Source organism: Coniophora puteana, assembly GCF_000271625.1.
Source record: "Coniophora puteana RWD-64-598 SS2 unplaced genomic scaffold CONPUscaffold_1, whole genome shotgun sequence".
Taxonomy (NCBI): Eukaryota; Fungi; Basidiomycota; class Agaricomycetes; order Boletales; family Coniophoraceae; genus Coniophora; species Coniophora puteana.
The window spans coordinates 3,150,042-3,172,410 of record NW_006913053.1 but is presented as its reverse complement, the minus strand read 5'-3'; the positions used below and the strand labels follow the sequence as shown (position 1 = coordinate 3,172,410).

Genomic DNA, 22,369 nt, shown 5'->3' with positions numbered 1-22,369 from the left:
GTTGACTCTGCCTTGGCGTCTGTGGCTTCAAAGGCGACCTCATGTCTATCACTTACGACTTCTTCTTAGTGCAGTTGGAGGAGGTGCAGATCGGCTTGAAGTCTGCAGCAATCTGGGTGCAGGCGGGGGAACCACACCAAGCACCGGGCTCTTCAAAGCTATACAACAGGCGCTGCCACAAACACCACTCATGGTCTGGTGTTTCCACAAATAAGCAGAGCTTGATCACTGCTGATTGCTAATAGGCGATGATTCGTCCCCGCATCGGAGATTTTCTCTACTCTCCGACAGAACTTGAGGTTATGATGGAAGACATACGAAACTTCAAGGCAAACGATGCTCAGGGGGTTGTTTTTGGCGTCCTCACAGCAGACGGAAATGTTGACGTTGATCGGACCAGAGCGTGAGCACCATAGGAATAGATCTTCATACAGGGACTGCACACGAAATCTCACTGCATTATCAGTCTTGTCGAAGAGGCATCACCCCTGCAAGGCAAGCCCTCTCGACTGCAGGGTCAGTACCCAATACTCACATGCATCACTTAGTATGTTTTCACAGGGCGATTGACATGGTTAGCAAAGACAGTTCGGGTACGCATAAAACCATTTATATGCTGCAGTTTCTTTCGTGCTAATCTGGCCGCCAGCATGGCAAGACGTATTTTCGATCCCAGGGATTACGAGAGTCTTGACAAGGTAAAACAAGTATCTTTGCAAGTAGAAGAGTGCTTAAAATTTCAATAGTGGCATGGCTCCAAAGGTCACCGAGTCCCTAGAATTTCTCAAGGACATCCTCCAAAAAAGTCGAAGATGCGCTGAAGAATCGAACACACTAGCGAAAGTTATCCTACCTGGATCTGGAATCAACGCCTTCAGTGTGCCGGCATTGATCGAGACGCTTCTGCCGCATGGTCTTGGCGAGATTCATCTGAGTGGTGGGCAGTGGATCGACAGCAAGGTGACATATCGACCCGTCGGAATGGGTATGGGAGGAGTGGTCGAGTGGGGTGTCTGGATTACCGACGAGGCTGCGGTGCGCTCTGTTCGAGAGATCGCGGACAAGCTTACAGAAGCCCAGGTCGATTGATGAAAGTCCTGTGCGCCACAGTTTCACATTTCTAAGACACCGTTCCCACTTCAGCTTCCAAGCTTAAGCTTAAGCTTAAGGCTCTTGCCCTTGTTAACTAGATGATAGTAAGCTAAACTGATTGATCAAAGGTCGCTCTGACGCAATACATCGGACCTCTCGGGCTCGTTGTTCGGTAGGTCGCCATCGAAGTCATCCTTGTGCTATCCAAGTCACACGCGTCCCTTTCTGGGTCGACATCGAGCGGTCCCACTCCGATCTCGGGAACTAAGTTCGAAGCTCAGCTGTGCATCATGTAAAGCGTAAGACTATTTCTGAACTCCCCAAAAAATCGGCGTCAACGTTTCAGCATCCTCCGCTGTATCTCCTGGGACTTTGTTGTCTTCCTTCCTCTGAGCCAACGCGTTTAGCCTCGGGTTCATGACATCGCAACTCGGTGCTCTCTCATTCCAGCCCAAGACAATAACGGCAACGAAAGAACAACGTCCACCAGAAATTTGGTGGGCCAACGCCATCTTTTTCGTTGGGGTTCATGTCGCTGCACTCGTAGGGGCATGCTACAAGCCCCCTAGTGCGGTCCCTCGGGCTACTCTAGTCCTAGCATTTGTTATGTGGCAGCTCGCAGTGTTTGGGTGAGTTCGTGATCCGTGTCTTCACCAACACGCGTCAGTCTTAAGCCCGTCGCGTCAGGATCACTATTGGCTACCATCGCCTTTATTCACATCGGGCTTTCCGCGCAAGCTTGGGCGTAAGGGTGCTCCTCGCAATCTTGGGATCGAGCGGCTTTCAAGGTTCTATCAAGGTGAGCCGTTCAAGTAACCACCTTCCCTGACTAGTGACTAGGCTCACTCTGTATTTCAGTGGTGGTATGTATTAATAGGTCGTCTCTAGGGGACAAAGCGCTCAACAGAACATGACTTAGGTGCCTTAGACATCGCCTTCACCATGTAGGTGCCTCTGGACCCCCTTAGGCGCAGCTTTTTCTGCATGATATTCAACAGTTTATTAGCGCTTTACAGACGATGTGGAGGATGACCCGTATGTTTTCCGTGCCGCAATCAATTCACGCCCCTCACCAGTCCGCTGCTCCAGGTATGCGGCGACCAGAGGGCTCCTCTACTCACACGTAGGGTGGATATTCTACAAGCCAAAATACCAGAGGATAAGCCTTGTTGATCGAGAAGATTTGGACAACGATCCAGGTCAGTGGCGAACGTGCCCCACGAGCAGTTCTCTTGCTCAATCCTTGGTATGATGCAGTTGTCCGGTTGCAGCACGAGTACTATAGTAAGTTGTTCTTTCACCATTTATTCGGGCTAAACTAACTAAATGCCATGAAGTCCCATGTGCTCTCTTTTTCGGGCTCATCTGTCCAACTCTATTGGGTTACTTGTGGAATGATGTTTTGGGTGCTTATATCTGGGGTGGCCTCGTTGTAAGGATAGCAGGTCAGTTCTTCTGTCTACGGCCTATGAACGTTCTAAATCGAATGCAGTTTGGCACTGTACATTCTTCGTAAATTCGTACGTTTACTTCATATGTCTGACTGTCCTCAACTTGACCAGATTAGTCTAGCGCACTGGGAGGGGCTGCAGCCCTATTCCGATGAGAATACATCAAGAGGGAACCTTGTAGGTTTTGATGCAAGGGCAAAGAGTGTTTTGTTCACGTGTTCTCCAGATTTTAGCCTTGCTCACTGGCGGCGAAGGAAATCATAACTTTGTGAGTGCGCTATCATTCTTATTTTACTTTTTTTGAAATCTAACTTTGCATAGCACGTAAGGGTCGCCTTTGAGTCGAAAACAATGGCGTTTACCTGGGACAACAGCATGCCTTTCCTCACGATTATAGGTCGGGTCCCTCCTCAATAGATTGGGATCCGTCCAAATGGATCATCAATTCTTTGTATCGGCTTGGCCTGGTTCGCGGTTTGCGTCGTGCACGACATGAGGATATAAAGGAAGCAAAGCTTTACATGCACCACAAGATCCATCATCATGGATTGTTTGGACAAACGGACAGCGAAGACGGATGGGATGGTACTTCATGGTCCCTGAAGGATATCGATGAGTATATCACGAAGAAACCGGGAAGCTGTATTGTTATCATCGACGACTTTGTTGTAGACGCTAGCTCATACATGGGTGAACACGTAAGTGTCGCTTACCTTCAAGCAGTATCGATGAGAGTTCGCTGAACTTTTTCAGCCCGGAGGTGCCATACTCTTACGAAATTACTCAGTGAAGTCGGCTGCGAAACGAGAAGGGGAACTGACTTGGAAAGATGCAACGTGGGCCTTCAGAGGCGGACTTAATAATCATTCGAGAGCAGCAAAGAGGCGCATTCGGGAACTAAGGATTGCTCGTTTCATCCAGTAGAAACTCGGGAGTAGGCCCGTTGAAATCCAAAATGTAGAGATGCTCGAATATAGTGTATGGACATAAATTGGCGTTTTTCCAACAGCAGAGCAAACCAACAACTTGAGACGAAGAGCGAGACGCGCTAAGTCGCGTGATGTAACGTACTAAAGTGGATCAATGTTGTTTACCGGAGGACGCGTCCAGGTCACGTGAAGGGACGTGGATGGGCGCTTGAAACCTCGACCCGTACGCCGATACGCACAGTAAAGGGTTCCCGCCGATTTCCCTGGGTCGCCCAGAGAACTGCCCACAGCCATTGCACCCATTTTCATCAAGCAGTAGTTGCGGTCATGTCAAAGCGAGAACTGGGTGCGTTAGCCATGGACGTTGATGTCGGTGGACCGCGCGCCAAGCGCAGAAAGGACACAGTGACGCCCACAACGGGAGTGAACGAGGCATCGGGAGTATCCAGCCGCGTAACGGGGATGAATGGGGAGGACGTGGACATGGTGGAAGCAAGCGGGTCGAATGGGCAGGAGAGCGCGAGTGTTAAGGAGCTGGGACTGCAAGTGTGGCATACCGTTAGAGAGGCGGTTAACAAGAAGTGAGTGACCAATTCAGACTCAATCGTCCGCTGCGACTGCCGCATACACCTGCCTCTTTCTCTCTCTCGCTTTCCTGCCAGCCATGAACTCACACGCGACGCTCACAATGTACATCTCTTACACAGCAATATCATCCCATCTCCTCCATTTATGCGCCTTCCACCCAAGCGTGTTTACCCTGATTACTACACGATAATCTCGCAGCCCGTTTGCCTCGATGACATTAAGAAGCGACTTGACACCGCCAAGTATCACACATTCGACGAGCTCAAGGCAGACTTTGATCTCTGCTTCGACAATGCTAAGGAGTACAATCTCAAGGGCAGTGAACTCTGGGAGGATGCAAAGTTCCTCCAGGTAACGCTACCTTATTGCTCAAGTTCTACTGGCAACTCACTACTTTACGTACAGAAAACAGTGCACAAGGAGCTTGGTAAAATCACAGGTAAAAAGGATAAGAAGCAAAAGAAAGAGGGCCATGGTGAAGAGCAGGACGGAGATGAAGACGATGGACAGAAGAAGAATAAACCTTCGACCATGAAACGGCTCTTGAAGGCAAGACTACAGAAGCTCATAGAGAAGACGAACGACGAGTACGCTGTAACCATTATCAACCATATTGACGATGCCCACACATCCACTGTAGGGGTCGCATTTTGTCCAACGCGTTCATGGAGCTCCCACCCAAGAAGCTCTATCCGACTTATTATACGATAATCAAGAAACCACAGGCCTTCGATATAATATTCGTATGGTGTTGTTGCCCGTCATCTCCAATCCTCTGATTATTGTCCAGAAGCACCTTGATCGCAAGGAATACCCGACTGCCAATGATTTTGCTGCGGACGTTGAGTTGGTGTTCTCGAATGCCCAGATATTCAATCAAGAGCATAGTCGGATATGGGAGGATGCTGTTACTCTCCGGGTGAGTCTCCTCGGCAATTGTGTAGTGATCTGTTTCTAACGCTGGAATCCAGGACTACTTCTATCAGCTTATGTCGGATCTTCCTTCTCCTTACGCATTACCTCAGTACTCAAAGCCTACCATCGGAAAGCTGAAGCTCAGAGTGCCGGCATCCTCGGCGGCAGCAACAGCATTGGCCAACGTTTCTTCGAGGCCAGCTGTGCCCACCATCACTCTTCGTGTTCCTGCTCCTAATGCAAAGAGTTCAGAGCCGAAGTCAGCCACTTCCCCTCCCTCGAAAACCGGGCCCCAATCCGAGGCTAAGGCACCATCAACGAAGCCAGCGCCTACAGAAGCGCCGCCTGCGAAAATGGCACCAACGAAGGCAACACAAGCAGAGGGACCGTCCGCGAAAACGAAGACGACACCGATGAAAGCAGCGCCTGCAAGACCGCCGTCACCCGTGAAAGCGCAGCCTGCCAAAGCACCAACCACCAAGCCCCCAGCTGCCAAGTCACCCTTAACCACGGCCCTGCCAACCCCTGCAGTCCCTGCATCAACACCAAGTCAGTCAACTCAACTTTCTCAATCTAAACAACCACCTACCGCACCTCCAGCCGTCGCGCTTTCATCCAAATCAGCCCCTAAATCTATTCATAAGCCTACGCCTACTCCCGCTCCCACTCCTGCTGCCGTTCCTACACCCGTTTCCGTACCGAAGAAGACTGCAACCCCACCAGTGCCACCCCCAGCACGTCCAGCCAACCAGCAGCCAGCTAAATCCGCCACTCCTGTTCAAGCACCCCCAAAAGTACTGCCATATTCCACCGCTCCCCAATTCTCATCTCACTATCCGAACGCTGCTTATCATCAGCGTTCACAAATACACGCGCCCACCCCCGTTTTCACGCCTACACAGAGCCAAGCTCCAGTCATCGCCGCCGCCCAGCAACCAGTTGTCCGCACGCCACCGCCTTCGTTGGATGGCCGACGCCCGCTGAAGTGGGTGTGCTTGACTACCCGTCCGAGGGGGCGCGCGATTATGCTTGACCGCGCCGATGGCGTACGCTCGTGGGCTCTGGTGCTAGGTCAAAGCGAGAAATCCTTGACCGTCGCCGGCGTCACGTTTCTTGAAGAGGAAGGCGACGAAGATGGAGGGACAGAGGAAGTCGGCGAGGATCACGCGCAGAAGCAGGTGACATCGCAAGCACAGGAAGAGGAGGAAGAGGAAGAAGAGGAAGAGCCTGTACCGAAGAAGAGGAAGCGGGGGAGGCCAGCGAAGAATGCGGCAAAGGCGAAGGCTGCTGCACCTGCACCTGCACCTGCACCTGCGGCGGCACCTGCTCCCGCTCCTTCCGAGAAGGAGAAGCCAGTTCCCGCGCCGATGATGCCTATGCCTACACCGGACAGCGTGCATGTTCTGCTGAATGGCTCGGCAGTCGGTCATCAAGCTGGTCAGCAGGGCCTTTGGATGATGGACTTGCAAGCAGGGTCCAACGTTATTGAAGTGGGCGAGAAAGGCGGGCATACTTGGAAGGTATATCTCGAACGTTTGTAGCCTGTTTAACTACCTTGCCCTGGGTTATTTTCGTCGCCTCTTGCCTTGAACCCTCTTTCTTCTCTGTAGTATATACCTAGTAGATTATGGACGTTTACTAATGGTTAGCCCATGTTGCATAATACAATTCTGAAGAAACTTCTGCAGAGTTGCCAGCGTATATCATTGACAATGTCCAAGCTCAAGTCCAAAATGAAGTATCAATGCCCTACTGCGAGCGGTATATTATCGTTGTCGACCACACTCGACGCCTCATAGCCCTCTTCTCCTTCGTCCTCCTCTTCATCCTCCTCTTCACTCGGTGGCTCAGGTACGTAGCGCTGGTATCTGTCCAACTCTCCTTGCTCCTCCATAAGCTGCCTCAACATCTCCTCGCGATCGACCATCGGTCGCACCTCGTACCCCTCTGAGCCCCTCCTCACTCTGATGGCATTCGTGCTCTCAGCAACCACCTCATCGCCTGAGTCGTCCGAGTATATTTCAGGACCGTCCGCGTATGTTCCTTGCCCGTCGTCATCTTCTCGGTAGTCGGGATGATACGGCGGGAGGGCCGAGGCGCCTGCCTGACGGCGCTGGGCGCCGTTCGAACGTAGACGTGCGTTGGACGGGGCGAGGGAAGGGTTGTATCCGCCGTTGGCGTACGTCCACGGCGAATCTGGCAGGCGGAACTCGGAGGCATCGACGAGGGCCGGGTCTCGTGGTGGCCACACAGGCGCAGTGGGCGAATCTGAGAGACGGCCAAGTCATGTCAGTGAATAAAGGAGCAGGATGAATGAGATCTACCTGGTGCTACGGAGAGCTGGTACTTCAGACCAGTACCGGGTGGTATGGTGGGACAACACCACAAGAGGGGGTTGGCGCCTAGGACGGATTCGATATTGCGTCGCACGCCTAGGTGCTAAAGCGAAGCTCAGCCAGTAGCTCCCTGACACGATCCGCAACACTCACATATGGGAACTTGACCTAGCCAAACGTTTGTTATCTTCTAAGTGGACGGAAGTGTTTCCCAAACTTACCTCCTCGATCTTTCCTCGCCGTACAAGCATAGCAGCCTTGTCCTTTTCCCAGCCTTCTATAGTGGTCGTGTTGTACATTAGACCGTGGATATGATAAATGCTAGCGGATAATTAGCCATAATGCAGCTTGAATCGACCTGACATAGGATGAGATTCTGCGTACCTGAACGCGCCGACCGCGAGAAAAACGGGGATGACAAAGACGTAGTTGAGGATGATGAATACGAGCTCAAGGCCGCTAGGATCGTCCTGCGGCGCGTTAGTTCACATCATATCAAACAGTATAAGTAAAGTTACCCAGTAGGTGGATTGCATGGTTGCATACACTCTCCTCGTAAGCATGGCCATGTGATAGGAGGTCGTGATATCGACGAAGAAGAGGAAGCGTATGAAATGGCCATAGTTGCGGTGTCCGATGCAGTTGTTCACCCAAGGGCAATGGTGGTCTACGTGATGTCAGAAGCTGGCCAACAGCAGAGAGTCAGTGGCTTGCCCATTCGCAGCACGCATCTTGGGCCGGTGAGGAATAGTAGAGCAAGAGGTCAAAGTGCGACGGACCTATTGCATTGACGGCAGTGGTGAGATCGAGGAGGCTTGTACTTCTTACACGTGCGGCAGTGTCTCGGCGCGCCTGTAAGTCTCTTAACTTCGTACCCGTCACCCGACTTGATGTCAGGCTCCTGCGTAGAGTGAGCTCGTACGCCCATGGTAAATTAAATGCATACCCAGGAATCTGGCACTCCGCCTGGATCTGTGGTAATGCACGAAGAGTAGTTCCACAGAAGCATAAGTGAGAGGAAACTGTACGAAGGGCTTGGGTTTAGAACAGAAAGCGACTAGGGGCTTTGAACGTACTTGAAAGGAAGGAGAAGAGAGAGAAGCTCGACCGAGAGCACGCTGCCGTACCAGGGCCATATGACGAATATCTGGATGGAGTAGACAGGGAATAAGATGAGTAGAAGGACAAATGCGATGATGAGGCGCGCGAGGAGGACGTGCATCCTGTCGGCGGAGGGACACTAGACCCTCGAGAGTCTGGTGTGGACGCGGGCTGCTGTCAAAGGCGACGCGGCGGGCGGCGCGCTCTTCCGGACCTGTCCTCGCCGGATACGGAAGGTGACAAGCACATCAAGCTTGAAGTCAATAGACTAATCTTTGTTTCCGGCATGCAGTGGTCGACGACAGTCAAATGTCTCCTCCGCTCGGCGGTGACGTGCACCGATGCCCGCTGGGTGTTTGATACTCGTATGTGGCTTCTCTCTTGTTTACCACTCTGCAGGGCTACAATATCAAGAGACGCTTCCGGACCTGTTCTCTCCTATGCATGCATGCCCGATCATCTCTTCCATCGTCTTCGGTCTGCGCAACGGTCAATTCAAAGTCAAACTTCATGAGGATTCATTACCTGCTTGGCTAAAAAGCACATGCTTCCGTTATTCTTTCAAATAACCCCTTTACCGTTTACAACCACGCCCACTCAAGAGCTTGCCGGAGATTATCGCTAGTTTTTATCGGACAAGCCTCGGAACTTTCGTACCAAAGAGGAGTCCATCGTGACCTGTTCAACATTATGGAACGTTTTGTCGTGCGTATGTTTTACTCCAAGTTCTTCGAAGACAACTCCATCCTCATTCTGACAATCGCTTGCGGGCAGTTACTATAAGACGTGCTGAAAGTGGCTAGAATCTACAGCACGATGATCTCATGAGTGCCGCAGCGATTGCTCATCATCCTTGCTCGAGCATTTCTCAAGATAACATAACTCCTCCTTTCATTCGCGAGCTGGCTCAAGCTCTCCCAAGCTGCATTCTTGATGGTGCCTCCGGTACCCAGCGCATAGGAGTCCTCCCCAGGCACACCCCGCGTTTCAATGCACCAGGCACACAAAGTCCCGGAAGCCGCGACGGATCGAGAACGCCCATATCATCGTGACGACGATGAGAGTTCCAACCTGTTCCAACTGAACTTGCAAAGATAGTTCACACGAAGCTATTTCTGCAGAGCTTGGTTTGAGTGTTGATCTTGATCCTGATGGCGGTCGGACGGTGCTTGTGATCTCGCTTGTTTCGGAAAAAGCGAACACGCATTCCTTGCTCCTCATTCGAGAGCAAAGGTGAGCTCGCCCAACAACTCAACGTCCTGCAGACATAAGATCATGAGACCCTTTTCCAGCCCCGGACCGTTTCGTGCCGCCAGCAAAAAACACAAGACGCGACAGGCCGCGCGGAACGGGCAGTGACGATCAAACTCAACCACGGGTAAACCGTTCAAACACTCCGTCTGGTCCCCCTGCCCGCATCCGTTGGTATTGCGTCTTGCATTTCATCTTTCCCGATATGCCCTGAGGCGCCCCGATTGCAACGCTTTGTAACGCCTAGCTATGCCAGTAAGGCATCTCGCGGCACCTTTGCTTAGCGTCGGAACAAGTCCGGTGAGACCCCGCCGACTCCCCGCCGTCCCGCAGACTCTTTTGATGCATCACGATCATGCACGCCTTTGCAATTTGGCTCCCAGCTTGTTCTAGGTTGCCTCCGCGCGTCTGATTGCGGGGAAGGGTATATAAAGGAACGCAGTCCCCGCATATGTCCCGCTCTGCAAGACCGGTCGTTGTGCTTCGCCGTTCTTACGCGTCTCACTCTTCCTCCTTTTTCCTCCTTTGTGCAAGTTCAACAATATGGTAGGAGGAGGAGCCGACGCGGGTATCAACCCCTATGCTGCAAACCTGCGCCAGTCTATGCAGGGCCGCTCAGGATGGGTACGTTGAGCCAGTTTGAACTCGACGTATGGATATAAAGCTAATAGTGGTATACAGGCAGGCCTCGTGCACAACCGTAGAGTATTCGCCATCACGGTGTTTGCTTCTCTTGGTGGTCTCCTGTACGGCTACAATCAGGGCGTTTTCTCTGGTGTGCTCGGGTGAGTAGCATGGATTTCGTGAGCTCGCGGACGACTGACATGCGTTGAATCTTTAGCATGAATTCATTCGACACCCGAATGGCCTCCGCAGTCGACAATCCGGGCTTGAAGGGATGGCTCGTTGCCATTCTTGAGCTTGGCGCATGGTTTGGTGTGCTATGCACCGGGTACCTCGCCGACAAGCTCTCTCGTAAATACGCGATTCTATTTGGTGAGTGAACCTTCCCTCGCGTTCGCATCCGTACGCAGAGCAGAAACTGAGGCTCTCTCAACAGCTGTGGTCATCTTCTGCATCGGTGTCATCGTCCAAACAACCGCCTACCACCCTTCGTCAATTCTTGGCGGGCGTTTCATCACAGGTTGGGGCGTCGGCTCAATGAGCATGTCCGTCCCGCTTTACAAGTGCGTTCATTTCTTTCACTCTGTTCCACCAATTAGGTCTGACATGATACGCGTTGTGCCTTGTAGCGCTGAGCTCGCCCCACCCGAAGTTCGCGGCAGTCTCGTCGCGCTCCAGCAGCTCGCGATCACGTTCGGCATCATGGTCTCTTTCTGGATTGACTACGGCACAAACTACATCGGCGGCACGGGTGACTCCCAGAGCGAAGCAGCTTGGCGGCTTCCGCTTGCGCTGCAGCTCGTCCCTGCTCTGGTCCTCGGCGCCGGTATTATGTTTATGCCATTCTCCCCCAGGTAAGCCTCTGAACCTGCTCATTCACAAGACAGGTAGCTTACGCCATAGGCAGATGGCTCGTGAATCAAGGGCGCGACGACGAGGCTATCGTCGTTCTCTCCCGAGCGCGTCGTCTGCCCATCGAGTCGGATCTTGTGCAGATCGAGTTCTTGGAGATCCGCGCGCAGTATCTCTTCGAGAAGGAGACGAACGCGGCCAAGTACCCGCAGTTCCAGGACGGGTCGTTCAAGTCAAACTTCAAGCTTGGGCTGCACGACTATATGAGCCTTATCACCACCAAAAGTGCGTGGTATACCGGTCCCCAATGTAGAGGGAGCTGACATGTATCCCCAGCCCTCTTCAAGCGTCTCTCCATCGGCGCGCTGACCATGTTTTTCCAGCAATGGACAGGCGTGAATGCGATCCTCTACTATGCACCAACGATCTTCAAGTCCCTCGGGCTTGTCGGAAACACAAACAGCCTCCTTGCCACTGGTGTTGTCGGAATTGTGTACGTGTTCCACCATCATGGTTTAGCATCCATAATTTCTCAAGCCTATCTTCAACAGGATGTTCCTCGCGACGATTCCGGCCGTCATCTGGGTGGATAAGGTTGGCCGCAAGCCCGTGATGGTCTCTGGCGCTCTCATCATGGCCGCGTGAGTACCCGTCCCACGGAGCGGTGAAGCCTCGACGAGGCCTGGCGACGATTCGTCTCTTCGTGCCTCTCCCGCATTCATGATGAGTGCTAACCTAATCTTACTTTCTCCCCTGATCTCAGATGTCACATCATCATTGCGATCTTGACGGCACTGTACCAGAGCGACTGGACCGCGCACTCGAGCGCAGGCTGGGCCGCGTGCGCGCTCGTCTGGGTCTTCTCCATGGCGTTCGGATACTCGTGGGGCCCGTGCTCGTGGATCGTCGTCGCCGAGATCTGGCCGCTCAGTGTGCGCGGCAAGGGCATCTCCATCGCCGCGTCGTCAAACTGGGTAAGATCTAGCTTCCTTACCCCATCCCTGATTCGGGATGACATGAGACAAAGTGAACGAATGTACTTACATGTGTTATAACAGATGAACAACTTCATCGTCGGCCAAGTGACGCCCACCATGATGTCCAAGATCACGTACGGCACGTTTATCTTCTTCGGCGCCTTCTCCTTCATGGGCGCCCTGTTCTTCGCGTTCTTCGTCCCCGAGACGAAGGGCCTCACGCTCGAGGAGATGGATCAGGTGTTCGGGGACAGCGAGGGACTCGCTATAGCCGACCGCGAGCGCCAGGCTGCCATCTCTGAGCGCATCGGCCTCGCCGCGTACGGCCGCACCGGCGACGACAGGGTCGAGAAGGGCAGCAGCCAGCACGAGCAGTACGAGGATCGGCTGCCGGAGAAGGAGTAGGTTACTGTCCTGGACTGTCCTTTAGTATCTTGACACTCTTTGTATTCATTACCGCCTATTTGGCGACGTTTATCTTGGGATTTTTTATGAGACTTTTCGCTTACGCCGCTTCTTCTCCAAAACCAAAGACGTGGGCTCAGAACGAGCAGATCTGATTTCGAGGTACGGGGTGGTAGTGTACATGAGCATGTTCTCTGAGTGGCATGTGCTGGACTGTCAGCCTTGCGCGAGCTATGGGGGACAGTGGTCTAACATTGAATAACGAGAGACGCGAAACTAGACTGGCTGTTGAGGACCTCATGGTACTGAGCACCAGCATTGCACGCTGAGGATAGGGGCCTCTATTACTATAAACGGCTACCTGTCGTCTCCGGAAACGGGAAGTGACAGTTTCTTCAAGGACAGTGAGTAGACTAATCTTTGTTTCCGGCATGCAGCGGTCGACGACAGTCAAATGTCTTCTCCGCTCGGCGGCGAGGCGCACCGACGCCCGCTGGATGTCTTCGGCTCCCGGTCAGTCGGGCCCGCAAGCAGACGCTCCTCCGACACCTGCACCGCGACGCACCGGGGCTCGTCTCGGCACATGGGCAGAAATTGACACTCGTATGTGCCTTCTCTTTCATTTATTACTTTGAGCGGGAACCTGAATTCCGTGGCAGGCTTCAGTATCAAGCCGTCCCCCGCGTCCCCGTTCACGCCCTCTCTCGACTGGGTTCCCCAGACTTCCAAACCTGCCAGCTTTGCTCAAAGACAAGCAGCAGCCAGGCGTCAGCAACTTGCACAGCAGGCAGCTGCTGAGCCTAAACATGCTCCCGCTTCTCAACCCACAGAAGAAGCTTCTGGCCAGCCCTCGCTTGATCTGTCCAATATTATCAACCTTTCCTCCCGCAATAAGAACACACGCAAAGACAATCCACGCAAGGCCAGGCAGCAGCAGCTAGAAGCCGCCAGTGCCAGCGTTGATCCTAGTCAAGTCCACCCACCCAGGGAACTGCTCGTGCGCCGGTCGAACCAGAACCAACAGCCTCGTCAGCCCAAGCAGAAGAAACAGCGGTCCAGAGACAATCGCAAACCGACGCGTACAGCCGCTCCAACAAATGAGTCGCATCAAGCCTCGGTCGTGGACGTTAACAAGTTCGATATGCTGCCCGAAACCCAGGCCGACGGTGCCGTCAGGCGTCTCCAGCTTGAGACCAACCTCGACGCCCTCTTCGCTCCGTCCGGCCCTCCCGCTCGACCTCTTGCTGCGTCCGAGCCAGCACCTGCTGCTAAAGCTGCACCGGCCCCCCCTGCTGCTCCTGCGCTCCGTATCACGCAAACCCACGGGCTTCCCTACATGGGCAAGCGCCGGCTTATGGAACAGTTCGGCGGTCGATACTCCCGCTTCCTCCCTGACAAGGTTGTCGCTGCTTCTCTCGCCACCAAGAAGCGTGATCCGCTCGCACTTGCCCGTCTTTCCCTCGCACGCAGCCGTGATGTTGGCCTGGGGCGACGGAAGGCGACGTTGGAGCTGATAAATGCTGCTGCCGCAAACCCAGCCGGGGCTGCCAATGTTCGCGTATAAATTAGCCTTCTGCCCATGTTTCGTTCCGTTTTAGAGATTTAATGGCGGTTGGGTATAGAATATTAGCAATACAGTCACTCGACCGAATAATCATGGCCGTGGCTAAGGTACGAGTGCAGACGTAGATTACGAGGATGGTAAGGTTCGTAATGCGTAAGCTTCATGCAAGTGAGAGAAAAGATTCGGCAGCAAAGAAGAAGAAATGGTCCCCAAATGTTTAGAGAGAAAAAACTCGGAATACCAAAACTACCTTCATGGAGGCATCTCTTCATCAGCCAAGTGCCGCTCGTCAATCAGCCACGTAGGCAGCTCGAAGTCGCGCATCTCCTCGAGCTCCTGCGGCACCTTCGTCCCAAACGCGAGGACATTCCTCTGCGTTTTCCGCGCCTGTGGGGCAGCCGACGCTCGTATGGCCGCCTGCATGAGGAGCGACGGCTCCTTTTTGCGCCGCCGGCCATCCTCCCTCTCGTCGTCGCTGTCGTCCATCAGCTCGTCTTCTTCGTCTTGATCTGTTTCATCTCCCTCTTCCATCATGACCGACTCTTCCACCTCTTCCTCGACTTCCTCGGGTATGGCAGGCTCAAGAAATAATTTGTCATCCTCGACCGCGATAGGCGGTGGGGAGTGGATAAGTATCACAGGCTCTTCTGGTCTCGCCTTGGGCTTTGGACCGCGCTTGCGCTTTAGAGGACGGCCGACAGTAGGAGTAAACGCAGGTGTAGGTGATGATTCCTCCTGTGGAGGAGGGACCGAGCCAAGTGGAGAATCGCGCGAGGGTGATGGTGAGGCGACGGAGTACTTGCGTGCCTGTTTTCCTGTCGTGCTGACGGACGAGGAGCGCGCCTGGGGGACCTTAATTTTGAGGATGAGCGTGGTGGGGACCGGCTGTACCGCCGGTGTCTGCGCGGCATGCTGCGACACCACCTGCGTCTGCGAAAAAAGATGCTGAGACTGGCCAGAGGACGAGCGGCGCTCCAGAGTGGCGATGGCGGGCTGCCCTGGTGGGTGGTTGGAAAATTGTGCAAAGGGAGAGGGTGTATGCGCCGCGAGCTCGGCCTTCCTTAGCTGTTCGGCGGCCTTGCGCTCTGAAGGGAGGAGAGTGCGATAACGCTCTTCGAGGCCCATCGCAACTTCGAGCATCTCCTGCCTCCTACGCTCTCCCTCGCCGTTTGGAAAAGTTGTTCCGTTCACATGGACTACGTCCTCCTGAGATAAAGGCTCCCCCTCGTCCTCCGGATGTCTTGCTGTCATGTCAGGCATGGGCGAGAAAGAGCTAGCGGGAAGATTCAGAAAGGCAGAGGGGTCGAAAGACCGGAGCTGGTCTATACGTTCGCGAAGCTTGTACTGTTCATGCTTCAGCTTCTCCTTCTCGCGAAGGCGTATGCGCTTCTCGAAGGCTTCGTACTTGCGATGTCGCCGTTCATACGCTGCATCCGATAGGTCCGCCGCGTCCTACAATTATCACAAGAAGCCGCGTTGAAAAGGTGACGCGCAGAAACATGCGACAGGGGCGTCAACATGTGAAGTGTAGTAAATCTGAGAAAAACACGTACATCGTCTGAGCCACGGGGCCTGAACCGACTCCCGACGCTGGCGTCCTCGGAGAGCACGCGGAACTCTGGAGTTTGTATGACTTGCTGAGCGCGGTAGGCCTTTATGACGTCTGGGCGCTCAAAATAGCGCTGGTTCGCGTGCGTATTGAAACTCGCGTCGACATCCGGGTCCCTTGAGGAGGAGGCAGTTGGGGCGAGAGTAGAGTTGGTGGTGAGGATGAAGGAGGTGTTGGCAGGGATGAGGGGCTCGTTCTCGACTGAGACACGCGCGCGGGAGAGAGGCGACCGCGGCGGTGGCGAGTGAACGTGGGAGCGTCAGCGACGGCGACAGAATGGCAGGGAAAAATACGGCGGGAGGCCCGGGACGACGAGGGGACTCACAGCGGCGCTTCTGGGCATCAAGGATCATCACGTCGATGTCGCAGCTGCCAATGCCAGGGCCGCCACGACGGGCGCGAGAGGGGAGGACGCGCCTCGGGCGAGTGGCTGGCGCGCTGTTGCTACTACTCGCATGAGTCTCAGCCATGCACGCTAAAATTCAGGAAAGTAAAAAATTGGACAAGTTGTGCGGGTGAATATTCGTCTGAGCCACGAGGAAGAAAGGGGAGACGGGGCTCCAGGCCGGAGTGGTTGACGCTGCTTGCGAAACAAGTCGGCGGTTGGAGACGCGCGGGCAACTCTGAGACAGCCTCTCAGCTAGTAAACATGCTCATACTATTCTTACTATGCTACATAACTGTGCTACTTGCACTGGGGACCGCTCTTTAGGATTTCTCAGTGAATTTCCAGCCATCTGCCACCAAAGCCTCCCTCGCCTTGGCCCAGTTTTGTTTCTTCACAAGTACATAGTCTGTGTTCCTGTTAAAGTCATAGTTATACATGCTTCAGTGATAATCCTCCCTCGGTGTTAAGAACCATTGAACGACATACCACGTCGACGTCACAAACACGCCTACTCCGGCATCTTGGAGCGGCTTCGTCAAGTTACAGATAATTCCTATAAGGTCTATTATCGCCCACCACACAACAATCAGCGCATTATCAAACACAGTAGTTGCATTGTTGCAAGTACCAAAATCCATTGGCCCAGCGATCTTGAGCCCTCGCCATTCCCCATCGCTCGCCTGCCGGACGATGGAGATTTCCTCGTGCGTTTGAGAAATGGAAACGAATCCTGGATTCTTCGGATCCCGAGGCGCCGTCAGCTGCTGCAGAAGTTCTACCGAGAGCTGGTCTCCAGGTGGGAGTTGCTCGATAGCATACGTATGTAAAAGCTCCTCGAGGTGGAGACATTCGTGATCGATGGGAGGAGGCATGGTCTTCCTTGGGTATTACTTCAGGAACAAAGCTGCTCCTTGGGTTTATCCCCCTCGAACTGTTGAGTCTTTGTGACAAGGGCCGGGATGCTCAATGTTGATCTAACCCATCCGTAGCTCCGAATGAGAGATGCCCTTTTTCCACTGACCGACCTCTCCGGACTCTCACTCTTAAATGAAAATTCGTAGTATTCGTATTGACGTTGCGTAACTATGACCGTACAACATACAAATCCGCACCACGGGATTCTTCACATTGCCAGTGCACTTCGTATGTTTTTCGTGTACGCCCGCGCCCGCGACCGTTCGCCCACTTAGCTGTTCTTGGGCGGGTACTTGATACCACTGCTGGAGCACGTCGAGTCGTCGGTCGCGTCGATGGCGACAAAGTCACCGTCGATGATCGAGCCCTTGAGGTTGAAGTACCAGCTGATGCTGTTCAGAGCACCGCTGCTGCAGCCAACAGCAGGGGTGTACTAAAAAGAAGATTAGCTGTCGTACATTCAACTACGCAAAATTGAAATATCACGTACGCCACCGGAGCCCTGCTTGAGCGCGTCGATGATGTCCGAGAGCTCGTAGGTCTGGCTGTCGTCGGGCGTGATGTTGGCCTGCGAAAGCCAGTCGTACGTCGTGAGCGTCTTGAACAGCTTCACGGTCGTCTCGAAGAAAGCGACGGCCTCAGCGCCCGTGGGAGAGCCGGAGGGTAGGCAGGACGGGTCGAGGGTGCTGTAGCACGTGCCGTGCGTGGCCCACTCGTGCTCCCAGAGCTCCTCGCTGGAGCCATCGTCGTTGAGCCAGTACTAGCGATAGCGAGATGAGTGGTGTGCCCCTCGGGACTCAAAAGCGGAGTGATAGCGTACCTGGTTCATGTAGTCCAGCGTGTCACTGGCGCCCTGGGCAGACAGGAGCTAGAAAGATGTCAATACGTTGGCCATGAAGGAGTGAAATCTATGACAGCGTACGTCACCGATGTTCTTGTAGTCGCGAGACGAGTCGCAGTTCTCCTGGTAGGTGCCGTCGCAGTTGTCGGGCCAGAGACCGTGGATGGTCCACGAGTCAGAAGGGCTACCGGACACGTCGGTGTCCCAGAACTGGGTCTGGAGGATGAGACCCTGCGCACAAGATATGTCAGCATGGTGAAGCTAGAAGGGCGAGATGGTAAGAACTTACACCAGGTGCCTCGTAACAGCAGGTGCCGTCAGTCGTCGAGTTCGAGCATGAAGCAGCACCGTCAGTGGCGCAGCCAGAGCTGATACGCTTGGAGAGCCATTTGGCGTCGAGGGAGGACGCGAGGGCAGGAGCGAGGAGGGAGAACAGAATAGCAGAGGACAACATGGCGATTCGTGGACAGCTAGAGCAGATGAGGCGACACAGGCAGCTGGGACAGGCCAGTAGATTGCGAGCGGGCTTTTATACGAGTGACGACATATCGCAACGCTGATTTGGGGGTATATGGAAGAGAAGCCGTTTCCGCGGCTGGGTTCTTCGGGCGAACCAGAGAGCCGTTGGGCCGTTATCTGGAGCGAGGCCATGTGGAAGTGCGTCGAGATGGTTGATGGGACAGCGCATTTGTGAAGAAAGTGCATATGCCAAGATACAACAATTAGCGAGGAGCACGCGGGGGTGCTCCCCATGCATGCTGATGTAAGGGTGTTCAATGCGGTTATGAGAAGCACTGCAAAGATTCCGAAGTCGACGACGCTAGCCTCTGCTAGCCTCCGCTGGTCCTTTCGGTAGCGCGAAGCGATGGATGAGCAGATCAGAGTACTCTTCGGTCAGGCATTATCTCGAGTTAGAAGTCCTCGGAAAACGTGCCGATGTAGGTCGACATTGTGGACGATTTGAGAGCTCCAGTTGCCACTAGTCGCCACCACCTGAGTTGGACATCGGCAGAGCACGCGGGTGCAGACAGAAGATAAAATACCACCGGATTCGAGTTGACACTGATGCGCTCAGGGGCACAGGGGCTTTCTCCAAATGTGGCCAAAATCAGCTGCACGTTCTGGAAAAATTGGCAGACAAACGTTGCAACGTTCGCAGAGTACTACAAGTTCGTAAATATGTAGCCCATCATATGCTTGACCAATGGAAGTCCCAGCTGACCTTCCAAATTTTCCAGAAGCGCATCTTTATCGCATGGACAGGGGCAACGCCGATATAGTGAGTGTAGATGTGACGCCGCAGTGTGCTTCAACGTAGACGCATAGGCGCTACTGACCACCTGCATCCTCGTGCTCTCCAGAGCGAGTCCATTGCTGATCCCAATTTCCGCTTCCGTGCCCTTGTCTCTGCATTTCCGTCTGATGGAAGTATCCTTGGCTGTCATACTGCTGACCGCCGTTATACTGCTGCTGCTGCTGCTGCTGTGCCTGGCCGGGGTGGTGCATGTACCCCCCACCACCGTTCATATTCGCCCCCGGCATAACAGGCATCCCGAATGCAGCAGCTGCAAAGAGCGGATTGATGTGCGGCTCCACAAAGTTCATCTGTTGGCCATAACCGGACGCGTTGTGATAGCCCTGGCCGCCATACTGGCTGTAACCATGATTGTAACTTTCATAGGGCTGCTGTCCCATGGCCACGTTCGTGGCGGGCAGCCCAGAAGGTGAGCTCGACGAATTCGACACCTGTCGATCGTAAGTCTCATGTTTCGGTGGGTGCGCCGTTGCCATCCGGTCACCACCGCCCCATCCTGGGCCTCGGTCCCCGTACTGACCGCTTCCCCGTCGTCGCCCGCCGCGACCTCGATCTCGCCCACGCATATCGGGCCCATCTCGCCCTCGCCCTCGACCACGGCCCCGTCCGCGTGGTGGTCGCCCGGCGGCACCGTTGTAGGACGAAGGCCCGCGGTTCTCGAAGCTACCGCCAGAGGGCACGTCCTCAGTTTGAACGTCCTGAACGGTTGGGCTCTCAGCGTAAGGGTCGTCGTAAGGCATAGGGGGAGGCCGTGATGGGCCTGCGACCCCATACCCGTCATCATATGGGCCATGGGCGTCATACGGGTTCGCACTATAGGCTGGAATATCACTGCTGTCGTCTCGGTGAGGCCGCGAGAGGGAGGCTGAGCGAGCCCTTTTGCTACTGAGAGAGGAATCACTCAGTAGACGAGCGAGTTCAGATACGTGTGACGTACTTTTTCCTCTCGCGCCGTGCCGCGACCTCCTGCTCATCATCGGAGAACTCAAGTTCGTCCTCGGCAGGCTCTTCGTCATGCATGTTGCTCGCGTCACTGCCCTTCATGCGTTGAAGTGCCTCCATGAAGACAAAGTTACTCCACGTAGGAACGTGGAATACATCGCGCCCGATATAAACGCGCGCTGGGTCGAGCGGGAATGCTGAGCCGAAGCGGACTTGGTATAACGGTGCCGACGTGGGACCAAAAGTCTCATATATCTGTGGCGAAGGGAGCAACGGAATGAAGTCATGTCAAAGAAGCAAGGGGGAAAGACTGACATGTCCGAGCACTGACCGATCTTCGAGCACGAGCAGGGTCTCAGCGTCGAGTGTGCGAGGGTTAGCGGCGGCAGAAAGGGGCTTGCCAGTGGTCCCCTCTATAATAACGACGTTGCCTATTATGCGTGAGATGTGACCGAGGAGCTCGAGAGGGTCGTCAGGTCCAATTTTCTCGATCACCGGAGCCACAATAGTTGGCTCGACAACCTCGTTGACAGTGTGCACATATGCTGCCGGTGCTGCATCGCCTGCTTCCTCGTCATCGTCGTCGGCATCCTTTCTGGGACGCTTGGTCTCTGAGTCCTCGCGTTTAATTTCTTTGTGGGTAGCCTTCTCAGAGCCTGCAGCTATCGAGGTATTGCTGTCTGAGTCTGCGTCCGAATCCGAGTCCGAGTCTGAGGAATCAGACCTGTTGATTGTTAGTAGGCAATTAAAGCTGTGAATATATGAGCGTACGGGTCCGATCCGGGCATCTCCTCGTCATCTTTTAAGAGGTCTGCTTGGACTTCATCCTCGCTGTCGACTTCGCTCCCTGAGCTTTCAATAGAATCGTCGCTTGAGTTGGCAGATGGCCGCTCCTTGGTCTGTGTTTTTGGGAGAGCGACAAGCTCTTGGATGAGAAGGAGGTCCTGCGGTACTGACGATGGGACTTTGAAATCTGCCTCCATGGCAAGTGAGGCAGAGAGGATGGGGATGGATTGACAAAAGTCTTCGGCGCGGTCTCGGAATATGAAAGGGGCGTACTTGCACGTGCTCCCCGCAAATTTTGGCCGAGGCCTGTCTCCACATTCTCCGCCGACATACGCCACTAAAAGACACAGTACCGTAACGCTAGTCGACTGCTACGCGTTCCTAACCACTACTCCTCGTTCTAGTTAATCATGCTGCGTACTCTTTGCCCTCGCCGCGCCCTTCTGTCGTCTTTGAACACCCCTAGACTCTACTCGACAGCTCCCGTAAAACCCTCCGTCCAACTCATCGGTCAGCTTCGCAAGCGCACAGAAGTATCAATATCCAAAGCTCGTGAGGCACTCACTGCGACCAACAACGACGTCGACGCCGCGTTTGACTGGCTCGAGAAAGACCTTGCCGCGTCAGGTGCAAAGAAGGCTGCCAAAGTCGCGGACCGCGATGCGCGCGAAGGTTTCGTTACCATCAGCGTGCTTTCCGGAGGAGCACATGCTCCACAAAGCAACGGAGGAGGGCCGGGTACTGGCGGGTTACGTGCAGCACTTGTAGAGCTCAACTGCGAGACCGACTTTGTGGCGAGGAACGCGCTCTTCACGCAGCTGGCCGCGGACATTGCCCACACGGCCGCGTTCCTCGCTGAGCCATCGGACAGCGCGTCATTGATTCAATCATATAACCTGGACATGCTCAAAGATGCGCCACTGTTATCTGCCTCAGACCCGAACTCGGGCGCAAACACATCGGTCGGAAGCGCTATCCAGGAGTTGATTGCCAAGGTCGGAGAGAAGGTCGCGCTTGCACGCGCCGCCACAGTGGCCCAGCCACAGCCACCCTCGACAGCTGCTGTCGGACTTCGACTTGGAGCGTACACGCATGGAGGAGCAGGTGGTGGACTGCAGGGACGTGTGGGAGGACTGGCGATCCTTGGGTACAGGAATGCACTCCTTTCGGCACCCCAAGCTGAGCGAGAGAAGCTCGAACGCGCACTTGCGCGCCAAATTGTCGGTATGGGACCCCAAACGATCAGGAAAGAAGAGGGAGTAGAAGGGGGAATGGCGCTGTACGAGCAACCGTTCTCGATGATGGGCGAGGACGCGACCGTGCGACAAGTGCTGGACAACTGGGCTCAAACACACGGCGTCTCTGGGGGTGATAGTGGTGTGGAGGTGATCGAGTTCCTGAGATGGACTGTCGGCGAGTCAGAGTAGACTCATCAGGTGTAGAGTAGATCTAGAATGGCCGCGTTGGGCGAGTGCGACGGACCTCTTC

At 54.3% G+C, this 22,369-nt stretch overlaps 11 protein-coding genes across 11 annotated transcripts; 5 read left to right on the top strand and 6 right to left on the bottom strand.

The window, feature by feature from the left end:
• Nucleotides 1–84: 84 nt before the first annotated feature.
• Nucleotides 85–1,135, top strand: CONPUDRAFT_79185 (uncharacterized protein). Its single transcript, XM_007764633.1, has 6 exons — nt 85–193; nt 246–403; nt 467–495; nt 549–593; nt 650–698; nt 747–1,135. Exons 1-6 carry the CDS (start codon nt 191–193, stop codon nt 1,087–1,089), a joined length of 627 nt encoding a protein of 208 aa, XP_007762823.1. The 5' UTR covers nt 85–190; the 3' UTR covers nt 1,090–1,135.
• Nucleotides 1,136–1,509: 374 nt separating this feature from the next.
• CONPUDRAFT_46103 (delta 9-fatty acid desaturase protein) lies at nt 1,510–3,467 on the top strand (the record flags this gene model as incomplete). Its single annotated transcript, XM_007764380.1, has 10 exons — nt 1,510–1,721; nt 1,780–1,891; nt 1,951–1,955; nt 2,012–2,040; nt 2,109–2,291; nt 2,430–2,537; nt 2,665–2,720; nt 2,770–2,815; nt 2,886–3,241; nt 3,297–3,467. 10 exons carry the CDS (start codon nt 1,510–1,512, stop codon nt 3,465–3,467), a joined length of 1,278 nt encoding a protein of 425 aa, XP_007762570.1.
• A 332-nt stretch (nt 3,468–3,799) lies between these two features.
• Nucleotides 3,800–4,771, top strand: CONPUDRAFT_45490 (Bromodomain-containing protein; the record flags this gene model as incomplete). Its single annotated transcript, XM_007764336.1, has 2 exons — nt 3,800–4,053; nt 4,180–4,771. 2 exons carry the CDS (start codon nt 3,800–3,802, stop codon nt 4,769–4,771), a joined length of 846 nt encoding a protein of 281 aa, XP_007762526.1.
• A 183-nt stretch (nt 4,772–4,954) lies between these two features.
• On the bottom strand, nt 4,955–8,581 carry CONPUDRAFT_134323 (zf-DHHC-domain-containing protein). The gene is made up of 11 exons (XM_007765438.1): nt 8,388–8,581; nt 8,258–8,333; nt 8,091–8,212; nt 8,026–8,042; nt 7,830–7,978; nt 7,696–7,781; nt 7,533–7,632; nt 7,465–7,479; nt 7,300–7,414; nt 5,029–7,243; nt 4,955–4,976 (listed from the first exon to the last, which is right to left on the bottom strand). The coding sequence occupies exons 1-10, from the start codon at nt 8,531–8,533 to the stop codon at nt 6,717–6,719; spliced, it is 1,353 nt and encodes a 450-aa protein (XP_007763628.1). The 5' UTR covers nt 8,534–8,581; the 3' UTR covers nt 4,955–4,976; nt 5,029–6,716.
• Nucleotides 8,582–8,900: 319 nt separating this feature from the next.
• CONPUDRAFT_79181 (uncharacterized protein) lies at nt 8,901–9,821 on the bottom strand (the record flags this gene model as incomplete). The annotated part of the gene is made up of 3 exons (XM_007764632.1): nt 8,901–9,117; nt 9,400–9,621; nt 9,693–9,821. A coding segment is annotated over one exon (222 nt), but the record flags the coding sequence as incomplete, so codon positions are not given.
• Nucleotides 9,822–10,096: 275 nt separating this feature from the next.
• Nucleotides 10,097–12,625, top strand: CONPUDRAFT_96117 (general substrate transporter). The gene is made up of 10 exons (XM_007765437.1): nt 10,097–10,287; nt 10,345–10,448; nt 10,505–10,659; nt 10,724–10,850; nt 10,917–11,141; nt 11,195–11,424; nt 11,476–11,632; nt 11,691–11,780; nt 11,903–12,113; nt 12,198–12,625. The coding sequence occupies exons 1-10, from the start codon at nt 10,207–10,209 to the stop codon at nt 12,519–12,521; spliced, it is 1,704 nt and encodes a 567-aa protein (XP_007763627.1). The 5' UTR covers nt 10,097–10,206; the 3' UTR covers nt 12,522–12,625.
• Nucleotides 12,626–12,940: 315 nt separating this feature from the next.
• On the bottom strand, nt 12,941–16,222 carry CONPUDRAFT_161617 (uncharacterized protein). The gene is made up of 4 exons (XM_007765436.1): nt 16,020–16,222; nt 15,639–15,895; nt 13,181–15,537; nt 12,941–13,124 (listed from the first exon to the last, which is right to left on the bottom strand). The coding sequence occupies exons 1-3, from the start codon at nt 16,162–16,164 to the stop codon at nt 14,338–14,340; spliced, it is 1,602 nt and encodes a 533-aa protein (XP_007763626.1). The 5' UTR covers nt 16,165–16,222; the 3' UTR covers nt 12,941–13,124; nt 13,181–14,337.
• Nucleotides 16,223–16,402: 180 nt separating this feature from the next.
• On the bottom strand, nt 16,403–16,954 carry CONPUDRAFT_149037 (uncharacterized protein; the record flags this gene model as incomplete). The annotated part of the gene is made up of 3 exons (XM_007765435.1): nt 16,403–16,496; nt 16,569–16,635; nt 16,711–16,954. 3 exons carry the CDS (start codon nt 16,952–16,954, stop codon nt 16,403–16,405), a joined length of 405 nt encoding a protein of 134 aa, XP_007763625.1.
• A 177-nt stretch (nt 16,955–17,131) lies between these two features.
• CONPUDRAFT_115945 (ribonuclease T2) lies at nt 17,132–18,517 on the bottom strand. Its single transcript, XM_007765434.1, has 5 exons — nt 18,128–18,517; nt 17,920–18,069; nt 17,818–17,865; nt 17,488–17,757; nt 17,132–17,430 (listed from the first exon to the last, which is right to left on the bottom strand). Exons 1-5 carry the CDS (start codon nt 18,290–18,292, stop codon nt 17,269–17,271), a joined length of 795 nt encoding a protein of 264 aa, XP_007763624.1. The 5' UTR covers nt 18,293–18,517; the 3' UTR covers nt 17,132–17,268.
• A 650-nt stretch (nt 18,518–19,167) lies between these two features.
• Nucleotides 19,168–21,078, bottom strand: CONPUDRAFT_69334 (NAF1-domain-containing protein; the record flags this gene model as incomplete). Its single annotated transcript, XM_007764513.1, has 4 exons — nt 19,168–20,035; nt 20,091–20,350; nt 20,411–20,819; nt 20,867–21,078. 4 exons carry the CDS (start codon nt 21,076–21,078, stop codon nt 19,168–19,170), a joined length of 1,749 nt encoding a protein of 582 aa, XP_007762703.1.
• A 146-nt stretch (nt 21,079–21,224) lies between these two features.
• Nucleotides 21,225–22,335, top strand: CONPUDRAFT_96110 (uncharacterized protein). Its single transcript, XM_007765433.1, has one exon. It carries the CDS (start codon nt 21,292–21,294, stop codon nt 22,306–22,308), a length of 1,017 nt encoding a protein of 338 aa, XP_007763623.1. The 5' UTR covers nt 21,225–21,291; the 3' UTR covers nt 22,309–22,335.
• Nucleotides 22,336–22,369: the final 34 nt, after the last annotated feature.

Excerpts from the sequence above, each read along its gene's own strand:
- CONPUDRAFT_79185 (XM_007764633.1), top strand. Across the intron at positions 496-548 it reads AGAGGCATCACCCCTGCAAG|TATGTTTTCACAGGGCGATT; the intron begins GCAAGCCCTCTC and ends TGCATCACTTAG. Across the intron at positions 699-746 it reads ATTACGAGAGTCTTGACAAG|TGGCATGGCTCCAAAGGTCA; the intron begins GTAAAACAAGTA and ends AAATTTCAATAG.
- CONPUDRAFT_134323 (XM_007765438.1), bottom strand. The coding sequence starts at position 8,533 with ATGCACGTCCTCCTCGCGCGCCTCATCATCGCATTTGTCCTTCTACTC. Across the intron at positions 8,213-8,257 it reads GCGGAGTGCCAGATTCCTGG|GAGCCTGACATCAAGTCGGG; the intron begins GTATGCATTTAA and ends CACTCTACGCAG. Across the intron at positions 7,244-7,299 it reads CCAGCTCTCCGTAGCACCAG|ATTCGCCCACTGCGCCTGTG; the intron begins GTAGATCTCATT and ends GCCGTCTCTCAG.
- CONPUDRAFT_96117 (XM_007765437.1), top strand. The coding sequence starts at position 10,207 with ATGGTAGGAGGAGGAGCCGACGCGGGTATCAACCCCTATGCTGCAAAC. Across the intron at positions 11,781-11,902 it reads GGCGCTCTCATCATGGCCGC|ATGTCACATCATCATTGCGA; the intron begins GTGAGTACCCGT and ends CCCTGATCTCAG. Across the intron at positions 12,114-12,197 it reads TCGCCGCGTCGTCAAACTGG|ATGAACAACTTCATCGTCGG; the intron begins GTAAGATCTAGC and ends GTGTTATAACAG.
- CONPUDRAFT_161617 (XM_007765436.1), bottom strand. The coding sequence starts at position 16,164 with ATGGCTGAGACTCATGCGAGTAGTAGCAACAGCGCGCCAGCCACTCGC. Across the intron at positions 15,896-16,019 it reads TGATGCCCAGAAGCGCCGCT|TCGAGAACGAGCCCCTCATC; the intron begins GTGAGTCCCCTC and ends CGCGTGTCTCAG. Across the intron at positions 15,538-15,638 it reads GGCCCCGTGGCTCAGACGAT|GACGCGGCGGACCTATCGGA; the intron begins GTACGTGTTTTT and ends TGATAATTGTAG.
- CONPUDRAFT_115945 (XM_007765434.1), bottom strand. The coding sequence starts at position 18,292 with ATGTTGTCCTCTGCTATTCTGTTCTCCCTCCTCGCTCCTGCCCTCGCG. Across the intron at positions 18,070-18,127 it reads GCTGTTACGAGGCACCTGGT|GGTCTCATCCTCCAGACCCA; the intron begins GTAAGTTCTTAC and ends TCTTGTGCGCAG. Across the intron at positions 17,758-17,817 it reads CGCTGGACTACATGAACCAG|TACTGGCTCAACGACGATGG; the intron begins GTACGCTATCAC and ends CGCTATCGCTAG.
- CONPUDRAFT_96110 (XM_007765433.1), top strand. The coding sequence starts at position 21,292 with ATGCTGCGTACTCTTTGCCCTCGCCGCGCCCTTCTGTCGTCTTTGAAC.